The sequence below is a fragment of the Podarcis tiliguerta genome (assembly GCF_965153285.1).
Source record: "Podarcis tiliguerta genome assembly, chromosome: 7".
NCBI classification, from domain to species: Eukaryota; Metazoa; Chordata; class Lepidosauria; order Squamata; family Lacertidae; genus Podarcis; species Podarcis tiliguerta.
The window spans coordinates 40,644,163-40,660,274 of NC_139540.1; the positions used below are offsets into that span (position 1 = coordinate 40,644,163).

At 42.9% G+C, this 16,112-nt stretch overlaps 1 protein-coding gene and 1 long non-coding RNA gene across 6 annotated transcripts in view; one reads left to right on the forward strand and one right to left on the reverse strand.

Annotated features, from left to right (window-relative positions):
* ASXL3 (ASXL transcriptional regulator 3) overlaps positions 1-4,864 on the reverse strand; it is a 103,914-nt gene extending 99,050 nt beyond the window's left edge. Inside the window, exon 1 of one of the 3 annotated variants that reach the window (XM_083451497.1) lies at positions 4,346-4,864. In XM_083451497.1, coding sequence (XP_083307623.1) covers positions 4,346-4,399 — 54 coding nt within the window. In that variant the 5' untranslated portion in view covers positions 4,400-4,864. Of the gene's footprint in view, positions 1-4,018; positions 4,156-4,345 lie in introns of those variants that run through there. The other 2 variants (XM_083451498.1, XM_083451499.1) reach the window with 2 other exon arrangements.
* Positions 4,252-11,920, forward strand: LOC310682664. Of its 3 annotated transcripts, none has more exons than XR_014514084.1 (3): positions 4,252-4,367; positions 9,836-9,940; positions 10,661-11,920. It is a non-coding gene; the product is annotated as an uncharacterized lncRNA (long non-coding RNA). The 3 variants fall into 3 exon arrangements; XR_014514086.1 differs by lacking the exon at positions 4,252-4,367 and adding an exon at positions 5,269-5,328; XR_014514085.1 differs by lacking the exon at positions 9,836-9,940 and having other exon boundaries at positions 4,274-4,367.
* Positions 11,921-16,112: the final 4,192 nt, after the last annotated feature.

The following is a 16,112-nucleotide window of genomic DNA, read 5'->3' on the forward strand; positions in this document are numbered from 1 at the left end:
TTAAAATATGTATTAAAATGTATATTCATAGCCACACATCAAAAGGCAGTTATACCTGCACTGACAACCTTAACTACCATTTCTGAGTACTCTACATCCTTTTACACTCTAATAGTATACGGTGGCTTTATACTGAGGGATGACATTGCTACAATGAATGGTTTAAATATTTGTGTTACTCTGCCCTGCCCATGGCAGATTAAGCATTTGGTAACTCAGTACTCATGGAATTCTGTAGTGTGAACATTGATCAAGCTATCACAGGAGTCATTGCTTGAGAACATATTAGGTCTCAACTGTTTGCTTGTCACTGAAATTGATTCAGTAAGGCCAGAAATAAAATATTGATGAATCCCAAGAGAGCAGAATAACAAACTGGTGAAATGCTTACCAGTGAACACTTTGTGGCATCACCATGCTTTGAGACATCTCAGATTAAACTCTAATTCAACTACTATACCAGAGCCAATGGAAGCGATGATATGTGTTCTATCTAAAGCATTGTATATTAAGGATCTTGCCTTTGAGTCAAATAGGAGATCAGATTGTTAAATTCCATATAACACACTGCTGTTTAGAAGTCCACACCACATTATTTGTTGTTCTGTAGATTCAAACTAACCTGGGAATAGAAGATCACTAGGTATTTTGTTGCAGGCAATGCATTTAGACCCAAATTTCAACCTGAGTGGCAGCAGTAGATATACGTACTTCTGCAGGGCCAGAGGCAAGGTGAGGTGATGGACTCAGGCAGCAGATCTGACTGGAAGGGCGCACTGCTTGCTGCCACTCTGCCTTCTCCTGTTCCATGGGTGGGCCCTACCACTGCCCCTGGCAAGAGGGCCCCCCAGAGGAGGCAGCGCCAGGGGTGATTTGGTGGCAGGGCATGCCTGTGGAGGAGGAGGGGGCAGAGCAGCATGGCAGGGTGCAGTGGTGGTCGTATGAGGCGCCTAAAGCCATAAAATGTCCCAGGCTGCCCCTGTACTTCTGATATAAGTTCATCCCCTTTCTGCTACTCACAATCCCCTAGCTAGAGTTTGTTGGAATTAAAAGAGAGCTTCATACATGCCAAGGGCATGCTGGACCACTAAGTTATAGCAACACCTCTAGCCTTACAATGCAACTCCCTTTCAGCAATAAAAATCCCTGATGAACCCAGTAATAGTCAGGCTTCCATGGAATTCATAGACTGGATGAGATCTCATAATGCAACATTTTGGGAGGCAGCCCTCTGGAGAATATTGGGTATCAGAAGCAGAAAGCAATGTGGCACACAAACAATTTTGCATGTACTTTGCAAGCAAAGGATATGAAATTGGTATCAATTCTACTGATAAGATCAAAATATATAAAAATAAAAATTGTCTAGTAGCACCTTAGAGACGAACTAAGTTTGTTCTTGGCATAAGCTTTCATGTGCACGCACACTTCTTCAGATACCAAATACTGATAAGATGTTATAGTGCAGGGATGGGGAACCTGCAGCCCTCAGGAGGCTGCTGAACTACAACCCCCATCAGCCCCAGCCACCGCAGCCAATAGTCAGGAATAATGGTTGTAGACCAGCAAACTCTGGAGAAGGACCCCATGTTTCCCATCTCTGTTATGGGGTTTCAAAAGTCCCTACCTGGGGGCTGCTTCACCCAGTCTAAAGATGACAGTTAGCAAACACTGCATATTCACTCATTGGAGAAAGGATCCCTAGTATCATAGTGGGAAAACACATGGTACATTCCACCCTATCCATCTTGGAAGCAAATCTCACTACGTTCAACAGAGCTAACTCCCAGGTAGGTGAGATTATGACTGCACTCTAAGCATTTTGAGTTGAGCATAGTGTTTCCTGTTTTCCTATGTCTTATGGCATCATATATTACTGTATTTCACTGTTACAACAACAAATGGTGTGCTACAATTATTCTACACACTTACTGTGGTTGATACAAAAACTCAAGTTTATATCCTGATGTATACGCTGAATTAACACCAGTTGCTAAAGTGTTACATTTACAGATTCTGCACAAAAGAATAAGTGGACACAAATCTGAGCTCAGATATGGTAATATTCAAAAGCCAATAAAGGAACCTTTCAGTCTCCAAGGATACTCTGCCACTGACCTCCAAGTGGCTACTCCCAAACAAAGAAACTTCAAAACTGAGGCTGCAGTGTGAAACCATTGACTTAATTTATCAAAGGTTCAATAGTATCACTTTTGGCTCAAATCAAGATCAGGGGTTCCTATCAGGCTACATCTGCTAATTAGTTAACCAATGCTAGGGTGTTTGTGTTATCACCAACACTGACTTGTAGAATGGTCACTGTCAATAGCATAAGTAATTTTAGCATAAGTTATAATTTTAAATTTAATTTCCTTCTGATCTCATTGTTTGCTTTTTCACACTGAGAGCGATACCACGCACACCAGCAGTTCAGGATAACTGCTCGTGTATTTGACAAAGCAGACCTGAGTCCATGAAAGCCTATAATAAATTTGTTAGCTTTTAAGGTGTCACAAGACTTTGTTGTCTTTATATGAGTTATGTGCAGAAGATCAAACTACAGTGGCAGTGCCTTATAGTCCCACCAAACACAGTAGAAAACCACCTTTTTGAAAAGAATGTGCTTTGCAGCAGACATGAAACAGCAACAAAAAATGAACATAGTCACAGACACATTTACCAATTAAGTATCAAATAGAAGGCAGCAAAATAGATTCAAAAGTCAAGCCATATAGCCAGCAGCCAGTCCTTCAAGCAGTCCACACACATACATTTACATTGCTGCACTGAACAGAGTGTGAAACTTCACAAAATACATACACAATACTGTACAGCAACACACATCTTACTGCATGCAGCAATGTTGCAGAGCCAATTTACAATGCAATCCTATACATGTCAACTCGGAGGTAAGCTCTTTCGAGTCCAATGAGACTTACTTCCAGGTAAGTGCAGTCTTAATTTGCAAGATTACAAAACACAGACAATTCAAAGCTTGAAAAGGAATTTTTTAAATGTGCACTAAAACGGTACAATGGACACAGAAACGGGTGGGAAGGAATAGAAATATTTATTTTGCCAATGAATACTGGTGTCCTTAGAAACACAGCAGGCTTTTGAGGAATAGTATAATCAGGTATTTTCTAAGAAGGGTGGATGGGAAACTATGCAGTGCTCAAGCAAACCCCTCACATTTAACACAAGCATGCCAAAATGCAGGTACAATCATTTGATATTTAAATTCACTAATACATAACGTGAGGAGGCAGATTCTTGGAACCTTTTGGCCAGCAGCATACTATCTCTTTCTACGGAGTGAAAAAGTGCATACAGGACTCTCAATTCTCCTCTCACTTTCATATACATGGAGAAATTTCTCTAACCAAAGTCACACACATACACACATATAGGAGTAAACACTGCTTGTTATACATATACATGCTATGGAAATAAATTCTGGCCACCACACACACACACAAACACTACTCTGTTACACACGTGCTGTACAAAGGGAGTTGCCCCACGAAAAATATCGTTTTTTGTTTGCACATACATACAAATTAAATGAGCACTAAGACAGCTTTCGTACCCATTATTAAGAATGAAGTAGAGTACATCTATTCCAGGCTGTCAACTACACACAGACACACACAGAGAGACGAATCCCGACGATAATGAATGAAAGCACTATGGAGGAGTTATAACGGGCTGGGAGACACTGCCCCTCGCTCTAGTTACTGTCCAGGTGAGGAAGAAATTCTCCTCTTCCCCCAATTTCCCAGATCCGTGTGGGGTTCCATTACATCAATAACCAGGAGTGCTTATGGCTTGACCAAGTGAGGTGGGGAGGGGGCAGGCGGAGGAAGCTCGACGTCTCTATTCAGAAACTCGGAGCCCGGCAATGTGCGTGTTTGGTAGCTCCCCTCCCCGCCCGCCCGCCTGTGGCCCTTCGCCGCACGGCCTTCCTGCACCGGACGGAGGAGGGTCTTCCCTCCAGGCTGGCGGCGGACTAACTCACTACGGGACGTGGCATGCAGTCAGGCAGTCCACGAACAAAGTAGCTCCCCGAGCGCAGCCGCTCCGCAGAGACTTCTTCTGCACGGAACATTGTTCCACGAGAACGCAGCCTCCGCTTCCCGTCTCGTCCCGCGCCTCCGGAGGGGCTGCCTCTCGCTCGCCTGCCCCGGCGCAGCGCAGCATCCCCTGCCGACCGCAACAATGTGCAGGCGCTCGGGGCGGGAGGGGGGCCGGCTGGCTGGCTGCGCCAGGCGCCTCCCCGGCTCGCCCGCAGGAACAGCAGCCGGACGGGCCGGCCCCGCATGCACAAAGCTCCGGTCGCACCTACCAGGCGGGCAGCCTCGGCCCAGGTGCGGTCCTTCTTCTTCCTCTTGTCTTTCATGTTTGCATCTCATTGAGATGGTTCTAGGGGGGGCGGGGGCGGGACGGAACGTGCGGGGACGGGGCGGGGGGAGGGCGGGGGAGCCCGAGGGTCCCGCACAGACAACGAGGCGGTGACGTGGAGTCCGAGAACCCCCGAGGGAGGGGCGCGGGGACGGCGAGCGGGCGGGGGGCTGGGCAGGCTCGGGCTCGGGCTCGCGCTCCCGCAGCGGCGGCGGCGGCGGCGGCGACACAGCTGACAGCTTGAGGGATGCTCCGCTACGCAAGTCACAACAATGCACTATGACGTCACGCCAGGGAATGGCGACTGCACAAAACATCCCAGCCGAGGCCGCCGCGCTCGCGAGCAAAGCGCACGAGACGCGCACAGGGAAGAAAGGGCTGCCCGAGATCTCGCGAGAGCTGCCGGAGACCCTCGCTTCGACCCACTCCCAATCCCCTCCGCCGCTTTCCCTTTCAAGCTCTCCCCCCCCCCGCCCTCTTTCACTTTGCACATAGATCGGGCAACGAGACTACATGTCCCGAGGTGCAACGCGGCTGCTCTTGCTACGTTTTCCTTTCCTTTTGTTCTTAAAGGCAGCATCTTGCATCCCGGGATTTGTAGTCAGAAAGAAACGGAGCTCTCCGGGCTCCCAGCCGGGGTCGGGTTGTTGTCCCTCCGTCCTCGTCGCTCAGCTGCCGGGCCGCCCACAAAGCGAGCGCAGGCAAGGAGGCGGAGGCAGTGGGGCTGCTCCTCGCCTCGTAGCCCGGGAAGCGGTTGCGAGGAGCGCCCGCTGCCTCTGCCTGCTCACCTGGGCACCCTTGGCTCTCTCGTGGTGGCGCGGCGCTTGGGGCAGCTCTCGCCCCCCCCCCTTGCCCTCGCAGGAGCTTCCTTGTAGCCGCCACGATTCTGCGGTCCCTCGGAGAACCCCGTCCAGAGGGAGGGGACAGGTGAGCAGAACGGGATGGAGCAAGGAGCAGGTTCCAGCTGCAAGGGGCTGCTCGCCACATTGGCATGGGACCCGCGTACGCAGACCCGGGGAGGCCTTGGTGCCTACTCCACCCCGCCCCCAGCCACGCTAGGAACATAGGAGGCTATTTCCTTCTACGGTCAGACCAGTGGTCCATTCTGCTCAGCATTGTCTGTTGGATCCGCAACTGCCTGGCAGTGGCTCTCTGGGCTTTCTCCTGGAAATGGCTGGGATCGAACCAGGAGGTCTTCTTCTGCACGCAAATCAGATGCTCTGCCACAGCTTCCTCCCCCTACGGCCCTAGAGTCGCTTGGTGTGTTCGTGGGAAGAGTAAGATCACAACCATTTCCCTTGGAGCTAAAGTGGAGGGAAAAGCCAGTTACTGTACGTACCTCATTTGCACGGAACCAGCCTTTTCCTCTTGGCATTCACTCTTCCTTACTGTGCTTATCTCTATTCCTCTCCCTTGCCTGCCCCTATTTTTAGTAAGCCTTGATACATCCCAGTACAGTATTGCATTGAAAGAGCTCAGTGCCCTCCTATGATGAACACATTTCAGTGGGCATTCTCATGTGTCAAGGCAGTGCTGTGTTACTCACTTTTCAGAGACGGTTACAGTACCATTCCAGTCACCATTTAGTGGTTGCTTCCCACTGCTTTTCCTTAGACACCAGGTGTTTCCTAAAGGTGCCTAGTCAACAGCCCAATGCAAGGGTAATTGGCAAACAGTGGAATTGCAACACATCCCAACCTATACAATTGCACAATAAATGTTATTTCTATATAGATATATTTATGGTAGCAACTTTTACATAAACATTTTAATGCTAGATAATTTTGCAATTTGTTTTTATACATTGCCTTGAAGACTAGGTAGGTAAACATTAAGCATATATGAAAATTGAGCCGTGTGGCATTAGGTAAATTCTGAGAAAATCTGTGTCAGACAAAGGTGCTGAGGAAGTGTGCTGTAATTATGAGCAAATGGTTTTAGGATCACAGCCAAATGCTGTGGGGGCATAATAATTTCAAAGGAATGGACCACAAGGACTGATTGTTAGCTTTTGAAAAAGTTGATTATGCTAGGTCTGAAAGCATTGATCAGTTAATCAGTGAGATTAATGCTATGATTGGAGTTTGTATTTAAAATTCCAATCATAGCATTAATCTCACTGATTAACTGATCAATGCTTTCAACCCTATTCTAATAAGGGGTGGACAATTGGATATCCCTGCACCTTTTCACTGGGACCACTTGACCAAAGTTCCTTTGATTTTGTGCTCCTCCTATTGGAAGTTGTTTCATCCTTCAACAGGCTGGCAGAAGAAATTATATTTTGTGCCTGCTTTGACTTTTCCTATGTGAAAAATGGGGAGAGTTGAGGATATGGCACCCACCAGTCTAAAATAGTTTTAGTACCATGTGGATACAGTCCTTCAAGAATGAAGAAGCAGACAAGAGCAAGACCTCTGGGGTCAGAATTTATTAAAAAGAACCCATAATGAGGTTTGATAGCACTGAATCTTTAATTGGTCTTCTAAATATTAATCAATTAAGGCAACCTAGTTAATGAACTAAAAATCTTTATTAATTTGGTCGTGTAAACATGTTATTATTATTATTGGCCTGTTTGGCTAATGGGCCCCCCGCTGGGTTACTTCAGATATCAGACAGAAAGTTAGAAAATAGAAGCAGCGTGTCTGCTGATGTAAATAAGAAACGTGACTATTACCCCCAACGTTCTGCAAGTCTTCCTCGGTATGGCCTAGCCCAGGGGTTTCCAAACTAGGGTTCATGGCAAGCTTTATTCAGGTGGTTTGCAATGTGTCTCATGAAAAACAGCTACAATATAAGAAATAAAAGAAGCACTACAAATACAATTAAAAACCATACAGCACCTAGCACAGGGGTCAGCAACCTTTTTCAGCCGTGGGCCGCTCCACCGTCCCTCAGACCATGTGGTGGGCCGGACTATATTTTAGGGGGGGGGAATGAATGAATGCCTGTGCCCCACAAGTAACCCAGAGGTGCATTTTAAATAAAAGCACACATTCTGCTCATGTAAAAACACCAGGCAGGCTCCACAAATAACCCAGAGATGCATTTTAAATAAAAGGACACATTCTACTCATGTAAAAACACGCTGATTCCCGGACCATCCGTGGGCCAGATTGAGAAGGCGATTGGGCCACATCCAGCCCATGGGCCTTAGGTTGCCTACCCCTGACCTAGCACTACACATTACAATTGCTATAACAGGCAAAGAAAACACTATGTGATCCACCAAGACTCAGCAATTTTCAAGTGGACTGGGGAGCAGGAGAGAGCAGGGTTGGGAATCAGTGCCTTAGTCCTCAGCAGTTGTTCAATATAATTCATGTGACTTACATTTGAAAGCATACTTCTTGTACCTGTGAAGACACAGTATCATTTTTGTATATTTGTACAGTCAACCCCATTGTTTAATTACACTTCAAATGATACATGTTTAGTGTATTACCTGCTTCACAAAGAAAATATAAATACAAACATTTAATTGTATATTTGTATAAAGTTAGTCTTTCACTTGGAACAATTAAACTTACATTATTAAAACAATTTTGATAGTAACAATTTATATCAGCCAGTAAAAATATGTTTTTAAATGTAGCAGCTTAAGCTACAATTCAGTATTATATGTTTCCTTTTCTTGGGTCTTAGGGGTTATAGCAAGGACAGGAAGACAAAACTATAAGGTATATTGTAAGAGAGTATATAACAAGTAATAAAGGTTTGTGAGCTGTAGGCTTTATAGGTCAATTATTCAAACAACTGGCTATTAGGTTAGACTCACTAATTAGAATAAAAACCTGTTAGAAAGGCTGTTTTGGGGAATAAAAGAATTTTAATGCCTATTAAAAAAAGATAATATTGCTTTTATAGCCTCCTGGCTATGTCAACTCATTTGGCAAGTTGGAATTATTAAAATTATTTTGTTATCCCTCAATTATGCTATCATTTATGATAAGTAAAGTGTATCAGTCATAATTATTAAAAATGGACAGTAAAAAATAATCTACTTCATGGTTCATGTCTGCTCTGAATTCATTAAGACCAAATGTCTATCTGTATCAAGGAAAGAGCATGCAAAATTGAATATCTTATGGAGAAAATAGAACTAAAATCTCTCTCTTAGAAATTTATAAATACAGTGGTGCCTCGCAAGACGAAATTAATTCGTTCTGTGAGTTTTGTCGTCTTGTGAATTTTTTCATCTTGCGAAGCACCACTGTGTATTGACGGTTTCCCATAGGAATGCATTGGCGGTTTTTTAAAAAAAGGCGCAAGACGTTCTCGTCTTGCGAAGCAAGCCCATAGGGAAATCCATCTTGCGAAGCAACTCAGAAAACGAAAAACTCTTTCGTCTTGCGAGTTTTTCGTCTTCCGAGGCATTCGTCTTGCGAGGTACCACTGTATCTAAGATATTTATAGTGTGCTATCTTAAGATAATAAATTATTAATATAATGTTATCAACTTAAGATAGTAAATTATTGCCATGCCATACTGCAAGTAAAACAAAATGAGTGCAAGGATCTTTTGCATACCAGTATTCTTTCAAATGCCAATCCCTAAAACATTAGATGGAAGTAAGAGCTACTTTGCATGGCCAAACTGTTGTGAATGAGTGATGGAATTCACACAACTTTTGACACATGTTGCGCAGCTCCACCTACACTTACCATGCCACTACAAAGCTGCTGAAGTCAATGCAGCACAGTTGGGCTGAGTTGCAAGTTAGGCGCGTGTGGAAGCAATGCAACAATTCATTTTCATGTGAATTCCCCCACCCCTTTATTTTGTAATTTGTACTAAAACACAATAGATGAAATGTGATCCACAATAATATACACAATAAAATTTTGGCACTTTTATGTTTAAAATTCAGAATCTCAGTTTACTTTTAGCACTGCAAACATTACTCAATTTGTTACACTGGCGATTTCCCATTCTCAGATTAATATTTCATATAGAAAATAAAGACTTTGCCCTTTCTTTCTTTTTTAACCAAAGGCTAGATTTTAATAGCTTTCCGGAATCTTATTCTCACAGTATATTTTCTCCCTCTTTAATTGCTTCAGTATGTTTCAGAATCTGTTGACTCAAACTGTGAAAAGCTCTTTTTCAGAGAAGCATGTATTTCATTTCAAAGCCAAACATTTTCCTGATTTGGGAATGTGGGGGTGCAGCTGACATGCTATTCTTCTGAAGACATTATTAATATCGTCTAAGATATTCTTGTTGCTCCGAAATAAAAGGTGACACTGTCACAGAGTAATTTATGTATTAATTATAGCTGACGTTTCTTTTCTTTAGCATTCTAACTTTTGATCTGTATCTGCCTAACAGAATTGCAAGTTCCATGTGCTGATTTGACATTTCTAAAGAAATGACATAATCTACAAGATTAAAATCAGAGAAGTGACAAACGTATTTTGTCTAAAACAGGGATGGGGGACCTTTGACCCTCCAGATGTTGCTGAACTACTATTCCTATCAGCCACAGACATCAAACGCAATGGTCAGAAATGATAGGTGTTGGAATCCAACAAGGTCTGGTGGTCAGCAAGTTCCCCATCACAAAAGCACCTAGCCTTCTCCCTGATCACTTTCTCTCTCACTCTGTTTATGATTAAATGATACCACTTTATGTAATTTTGCCTCTGGGTGTGTGTGTGTGTTCTAGACATTTGTTCTTCAGAGATTTGCCCCTACTAACCTCCAAATTGCTTTACAATCCCTCACTTGTTCTCTGCCAAACATAAGAAGCCCTATTAACAAGCAGTAGGGCTTGAACTGCTAGAATAAGGACATTCTGAAAAGATGCCATGAGAAGAATTGACCCCACCACCATTTTTTGAGAAGGGTCATATACCATTCTCATTGGGCGCTTGTTGTGCACCATTATAGCAACCTCTGTCAGAAAAAGAGCTCTTGAAAGGTCACATTAGATGCTTGTCCAATATGTCTAGCCTAACTTCATTTGTAGTTCAAGGATATCAAATTCAATAATAATATTGTTAACACTGTAATTTGCTTTGATGCAGCCTAGGATAGCATTAGCTTTATGTAATGCATCACACTGTTGACCCATGTTAAGCTTGTGGTTTTCTAAGACCTCTAGATCCTTTTCACATGTATTACTGGCAATCCAGGTGCCCCCCATCTTCTTCCTTCCTAAGTGCTTTACATTTGCCCCATTGAAATTCATTTTGTTAGTTTTGGCCCAGTTCTCCAATCTGTTAAGACCATCTTAAATCCTGTCTTTTGCAGCATTAGCTACCTGTCCCAGGTATCTACAAATCTGATGAGCTTCAAATCAATTCCTTTATCCAAGTCATTTATAAAGACGTTGAACACCCAACACAGAACCACGTGGCACCAGATGTAGCTGATGGAAGACACTCCATGCCACCAAGGCCACCTGCATCTCAAATGATGGCAGTGGATCCAGACATATCCCCAAACTGCATACAGCTCCTTCTGGGGGAGTGTGGATGGGACATTTTATAGCAAGGAAACAGTGCAGAGTGATTATATTATTAACTTTTCCTCCATCAGCTGTTTCCTCACTCCAAATTACCTTGTCCTCTCCACCTGAGCTGATGCATTCCCCACCCCTACCCATAAGCCACTCTGGGGAGTTCCAATGCTGAATTAGTTTCATTTCTTTTTTGATATTTGCCATATATTTGTAGAGTAGGGGAGGGCTGCGCAGCACAAAATGCAATAGAATTCTATATATATAGTAGAATTCTATCTATATATAAACCTTATTTGTTTAATTTCTTAAATCATACTATGGAAAATATAGTAACCTTTGAAGATGAATGTATATTATTAAGTATTAGGAAGAACAAAAAGGTCATTTCCCTCTGCAGTTTAGCATAAGTCTTTTTGTAAGGCCCATTTTTCTTTATTGACAGTTTCTTCTCCTACATTAATAATAATTAAGAGATATTGACCAGAAATGCTGTGGAGTACGATAGAGTACCTGTTATGGGCAAGCACTGCTGGAGAGAGCATTTACCATATTTTTTCGTGTATAAGACGCCTCCATGTATAAGACGACCCCTTATTTTAAACTCCATAATTTAGGAAAAAATATAGTCTTATACATGGGAAAATACGGTATGTAGGTTTCCTGTCTAGACCTGCCTCAGTTAGACATCTGTATTTCACAATCTGAGACATCAACATTCTTTCTTTTGAGAGAAAGAAGTTTATATAAGAGCAGATTTCATCATATCTGAAGACATGCTATGTGATGGCAAATGTATGTTCACCACTGCTTGTGAATACAGCAAGGTGTTGTGACCAACCCCAGCTTTCGTATGTTCCTGTAACATGCATATAGCAGAAAACATGGCATTTGCCTCATGCATATTATGGTTTTATATCTACATGTAATGAAGCTGGGAGTTGGAAGCACAACAGTAAAAAGCATCGTGAGTGTATACCTATGAACCACAGTTTGCTGTGTTAAATGCGAGTATCATAGCTGCTTTCTGATTAAAATTGTTCCTTATCATTTTTGTACAGTGGCACAAGCATTCTTTTTAGAAACCATAAGGCTTATTGTAGTCATTTATTACATTCATTTTAAGACACTACAAATTGGCCATTACAGGTCTACAGAATTATTGTGCCGATAGTTGAATTTTATCGCTTAGGTCTCAAGACAAAAAAAATCATACTGTCTAGCTGTGAATTCTTATGAAAAACTTTAGTGAAGCAGGAACCTTCAAGTAATTTTGAATACTGCTTCAGTGATCACTACATGAGGGCAGCCCTACTGGCTTTGATGAATGATGACTACACTAATGAAAATGGTTGTTACATCACAGTATTTTGCTTATATCTTATTCTATGTCAGTAGTTCCTGAACTTTCCCCCCACAGACCACTTGAAAACTGCTGAGGGTCTTTGCAGATCACATAATGATTTTACTGCCTTTGTAGCAATTGTGATATATGGAGCCAATTGCTTCATGATTATGGTATTTTTACAAACACACCATGGGTCACCCAGATGTAGCTTGCAGAGCACTGGTCATCCACAGACCACAGCTTGGGAACCCATATCCTATATTGTTTGCTTGTTATTGATGGAAATTACGCAGAATTGCCATCTTTCCCCCAACAGAGTCTCTCTGTAGCTTGAGGAGATGCATGGGGGTGTAGCAATCTTCAAACAGTACCTGTTGAATTCTGCCCACCCACCCCCAAACTCAAAAGCACAAATAGATGAAGACGCCTTCACCCCGGTTTGGTTCCCCTTTGTCACATACACAGCCCAACAAGACAACAGCAAGAATCCCCCAACAGCCTATGAATCAATCTGGCTAACCTGATTCAAAAATACACACTCACACCCTGCTCACACACAAAAGCAATTCTCACTACAGCCAACCAAAGACAACCAACCACACCCTAAGCCACACCTAACCCCTCTCACCACCAAGGGAATACAACAAGTGAATAGTAAGAGAACCCATACAAGTAACGCTGACACAACCCCTAACACACACTAAGTAGAATAATAGAAGCATAACCACCTAACCCCAACCCACTCACCACTCACCCTTTCCCACCTTTTTTTCTTTTCTTCTTTCTAATTGCTTAAACCAATTCATAAACAAAAATTTATACATTGACTACTAATGATGAAACGTATGTTGTAGATATTTTTCCACATTTATTATGCTATTTTTGTGATATACAAATGACATGAGAAAACTTGGTATACTTATTTGTATAGCATTATACTTGTCTATAAAACCCTATAAAAGCACAGTGCTTCTTCCTGGAAAAAAGGTTATCAACCCTGGAATCATTGCAAAAAGATGGATATCAAGATACCACAGAACTATCAAGAGAGTTCTTTACAACTAAAGTCCTTTGTCCATGCAACAACTAGGTATGAGCGTGATCTGACATATACCCACTTACTTGGGAGTAAGCTGCATTGAACTCAATAGAACTTGTGAGAAGACATGCAAGGTTCCTTTGTCCAGCCCACAACTCCAACCACACAATGCTTTCAGAAAAATCTTAATGATAGACCCCTTTATTGTAATGAGATGGCCAAAGTAATTAGAGTGCTCAGGTGGCACTGAAAACTATATAGTCTTTTTTTCTTTTCTTTTTTACTTATTAAAACACAAAGTTTGCTTCTGTTTCTTGAGTTGACTTTTTTCAGGGAGGAGTGTCACAGTCAAAGAGTTCTCAAACCTACCCCCTTTTTTTAAAGAAAAAGAAAAGTTAGCATTACATTGAGCCATGTTTCTTATTTCCTGCTTTCTAGTCTCTGCAGCTGCCCCATGACATAACTTTCTTAGGACTGCATACAATATCACAGACATGCAGCGGACATTTTCATCTCTTTAGACTTAGTAAAAAAATAGGAATGGAAATTAGAATATTTAAATACCAAAGAAAGACCAGATATGATGGCAGGTAAAAATTGCAAAAGAACACATAGACAGGTATATTCTTTAACATCCTTGCTTCGGTTATTATAGTTAATTATGTCTACAGTGAACTTGGTGTTCCCAGGCCTATCAGTACAGCGGTGAAACCAGGCCCACTTTCAAACAAGTTAGTAGATTCTGGGTACTCGGGGGACTCTGCTGGTATGCAGAAAAATATTAGTCTCTGATCTAAAAATAAAAGGGGATGTGAAGCTCAGCTCAACAAGGATGCTCAACTAAGTATCCCCAGTGGCCTGAAGGAGTCCTAGAATATTGAAGGCAGCCCAACATCATTTTTGTTGAAAGAGAGGAAAAGCAGAAAAGGTATGGGAGGAAATTGGTTTGCTTGAGCCTCTGACAGCAGTTTACCAAATCTGATGGAGATTAGGGAGTATATATGTCTGTGGGACCCTAATTCCTCACCCACTCCAAATTTCTGACTGCTAAATCCAAAAGAATCTGTGGTGGGAGAGATTAATTAGTACTGGAAGAAAATCAGTGATCCAAATGAATTCCTCCCTTCCCAAGGACATTTAAAGCTGCAGATTGGGGAGAGCCCAAAACAGTTTAAGGGCAGGTAAGTCTCATCCCAGTAGCCACCCCGCCAAACTCTCCCATACTGCATGGTGGATGAGAGGTTCAAGTAATCCCTTCTTGCAGTGGTTTGGGTCTAGATCAGCCTTTCTCAACCTGTAGGTCCCCCAGATGTTGTTGGACTACAACTTCCATCACCCCTAGCTAGCAAGGCCAGAGCTCAGGGATGATGGGAGTTGTAGTCCAACAACATCTGGGGACCCACAGGTTGAGAACCGCTGGTCTAGATGAACAGCTTCTACAGTCAGCCCACAGTGCAATAGGGCAATTGTGTTGGAGTGCTAGGCTTCTGGTGGTCTGGGTGGGTTGAACAAAAAGCTACACATCTAGCCCTGGAGCTCTGTAGTTTTACCCATTTGCAATGTAGAGGGGGTGGGCCCACCTGGAGCAGAGCTATGGATGGGGAAGGAGGAAAGAGGGGCCATTTGGGAAGGCAAGGAGAGAAAGTGGGGTGCCACAGAAGTGGGGTGTAAGAGCGAGGAAGCACATGTACACAAAAGAGTCAGTAAGTTGGATTCTCTTGAAACAGAATAATTTTTCACAGGTCCTCACCCAGTATCAAATCACAGAGTATGTTTGTCTCCATTGACTAAACCACAAACATTAAGGACCCAGTGTTTCTCAGTTCTGCCATGATGCAAAAACCAGAATCTGAGGCCACCCAATCTTTATGGTGTCTCACAATTTTTACAAGGCATCCCTTTAAAACCACCACCAAACCATAGCTCACCTCTACATCCACAGAAGTGCCTTGTGATTTGTTGATCAATTTGTAGTCATCCTACGTAAAAATTATGAAGATTCCTTGCCTTGGATCTATGTTTTTCTGATACTTGGAAATTGTGGCTCTGTGGTAGCTGCTATGTAGTCTTACTAAACCAACACAGGACTTAAATTTGATTGGGGTGGGAAGACAAGGGGGCTATCTAAAATCTTCAAAACGTGTTGGTTTCGACATATATTTAAACAGGTTGCTATTTGTGACCCCAAAAATAATTGTGTGGATGCCTGCTATAGGTTTCTCAACATGAAAAGCTTATGCACTAACCCACAGTGCCATTTAGCCTTCAAGGCACTGTTTCTGTCAATGTATATTTCTGTCTACACGTAGGCAACCTTGCCGTGCGCTCCAAAACACAGCAACGCAAAAGGCAACGCTTTCTCCTTTCTGGAGCGTCGCGCAGATAAGCGATAACAAGAAGTGTTAAGAGCTAAATTACCCTTGCAGCCTCTAAACTGCAAATGTAGATAATGCGACATGCCCTAACAATATCTGAATGCTGTCTAATAGCAGTGACAATTATATCTACTCCACTTTCTTCCTCGTGGCTTTTAACAGCACGGTTATTAAGGCATGCAAATTCAGGAGGATCCGTTCCCATCCTACTGGGTCTGGCTTTCACTCAGCTCTCACGGAAGAGCAAATAATGTGCATGGCATGTGTGCGGTTTGCGTGTGCAAACGCGTCTGCAAGCACACACTTTCTGTCGGTAGAAGCAACTAGAAGGGGGTTAACCGTTGGGGGGGGCACTATTCCATCAAAATAACAGAATCTAGTGTTTATATGTTAATAGAGGAAAAGGCATCAGTGTTTGACAAGATGCAAGCACAGGAAAGGGCCAAAGACCCTCAGGCTCGCGCGCTCTCTCTCTCTCTCTC